Source organism: Centruroides sculpturatus, unplaced genomic scaffold, assembly GCF_000671375.1.
Source record: "Centruroides sculpturatus isolate CEXI.00-Female unplaced genomic scaffold, Cexi_2.0 scaffold2292, whole genome shotgun sequence".
Classification (NCBI taxonomy): Eukaryota; Metazoa; Arthropoda; class Arachnida; order Scorpiones; family Buthidae; genus Centruroides; species Centruroides sculpturatus.
Genome location: NW_019386531.1, coordinates 23,844 through 25,465, shown reverse-complemented (window position 1 = coordinate 25,465; position 1,622 = coordinate 23,844). Strand labels below are relative to the sequence as shown.

At 46.7% G+C, this 1,622-nt stretch overlaps 1 protein-coding gene across 1 annotated transcript; it reads left to right on the top strand.

Annotated features, from left to right (window-relative positions):
* Positions 1 to 349: 349 nt before the first annotated feature.
* LOC111615243 (doublesex- and mab-3-related transcription factor 1-like) lies at positions 350 to 1,086 on the top strand. Its single transcript, XM_023356653.1, has 2 exons — positions 350 to 455; positions 533 to 1,086. The coding sequence occupies exons 1-2, from the start codon at positions 409 to 411 to the stop codon at positions 1,044 to 1,046; spliced, it is 561 nt and encodes a 186-aa protein (XP_023212421.1). The 5' UTR covers positions 350 to 408; the 3' UTR covers positions 1,047 to 1,086.
* Positions 1,087 to 1,622: the final 536 nt, after the last annotated feature.

The following is a 1,622-nucleotide window of genomic DNA, read 5'->3' as shown; positions in this document are numbered from 1 at the left end:
AATAAAATATGATAACAGATGGCGCCAGCGAATTTTTCGATGACCCGAAAATAAAGCGAGAGGCGACCCCTATTGGAAACCGCGGCAAATGTTGCTGTCTTAAATAACGCGTTAGTATTTAAAAAGGCAGGCGACTCGTTAATTTGGAATTTTTACCGTAATTTTTCGAAAGAAAAAATTAACGCCAAAGCCCAATGGGAAAAACATTAATTAAACGATAATTACGCGTTGGAATTATAGGAAAACACTTTTATAACGGGAGTAAATTAAACCGGGTTTGATAAATCCGGTAACGGCGTGGCGCCATCTGGTAACGACGGGAGGAAAAGGCCGCTAGGAGCGCCACTTTCGTCGGAGGCGCGGTTAAGTCGAGCGGCGGAAGCGGCGCGACGGCAGTCGACGGCGCAAATGGGGACGAAAGCGAACGTCGGACGCGTTGACAGATTCTTAGATGAGTAACTATTAATTTACAAAACAGTCTCTATAATATAATTTATCACTTTATGAGATATTAATCCGCATTTAACTGCAGACGCGAAGAAATCGAGTCGGATAACCGGGAGAGTGACGACGGCGGCGGCGGCCGCACGGTTAATGCCAAAGGCGGCGGAGCAGCGGCGTGGACGGCCAGCGACGACGGAAGTAACCGGCGAGTCCCGAAATGCGGAAGGTGCAGGAACCACGGCCTAAGAAACGCTTACAAGGGCCACAAGCGCTACTGCCGCTACCGCTCTTGCCAGTGCTGTCGCTGCATGATTCTGTCGGAGAAGAAGACCGTTCTGGCCAAACAGGTGGCCGCCAAGAGGGCCCAAGTCCGAGACCAGCCCGCCGCTCCAGAACAGCCCACGCCCGTAAACCGCCCCTTAACGCCCGTCTTGGACGCCCCCGAAAGCGCTTCCACTTCCCGACTCAGCTTCAACCCGGTGCTCAACGGTAATTACCACTTTTTCTTATATTTACTATTATCTCTACTGTCAAATACTACTTCCGCCTCTTATTCGCTACCGCCGAACCGTTTATATCGCTCGAGTATTCTATATTTTTAAGAGAAGCGAACTCTAGCGAATTAATAGAGAGGTTGAGGCGCACGTTTTAAACGTGTAAACGTGTACGTGTGACGTTCGGCGCCGCTTTCCCGTAAGTCTAAAAGTTTGACGATGGTGTTTGGAATGTCGAGCGTGATTCCACCGACTATCCAAACACCATTGTCAAACTTTTAGGCTTACGGGAAAGCGGCGCCGAACGTCACACGTACACGTTTACACGTTTAAAACGTGCGCCTCAACCTCTCTAATATAAACCTACGTACGCGGCCAAAACCCGCCGACGTGACCGGTTTAGTACGATTTGGCGGTTAAAATGTTTCTATTTACTTTACGAAACTTTTATCGACGAGAAACTTCGGAATAAAACTCGATATACTTTTCTTTGTCCGCGCTACGTAATTCCGGTTCCAAACTATTATTATTCATTTTTTCCGGAAAAGAAAAAAACTCGACCCGTTACTTCCGCTCGTTTAATTAATGACTACCGATATTTTTTAGCCATATCGACGGTTACTTCTACTAATAAATACGATTTAATAATTTATATACTTTCTAACGGTTTTAAATTCTCCCTTC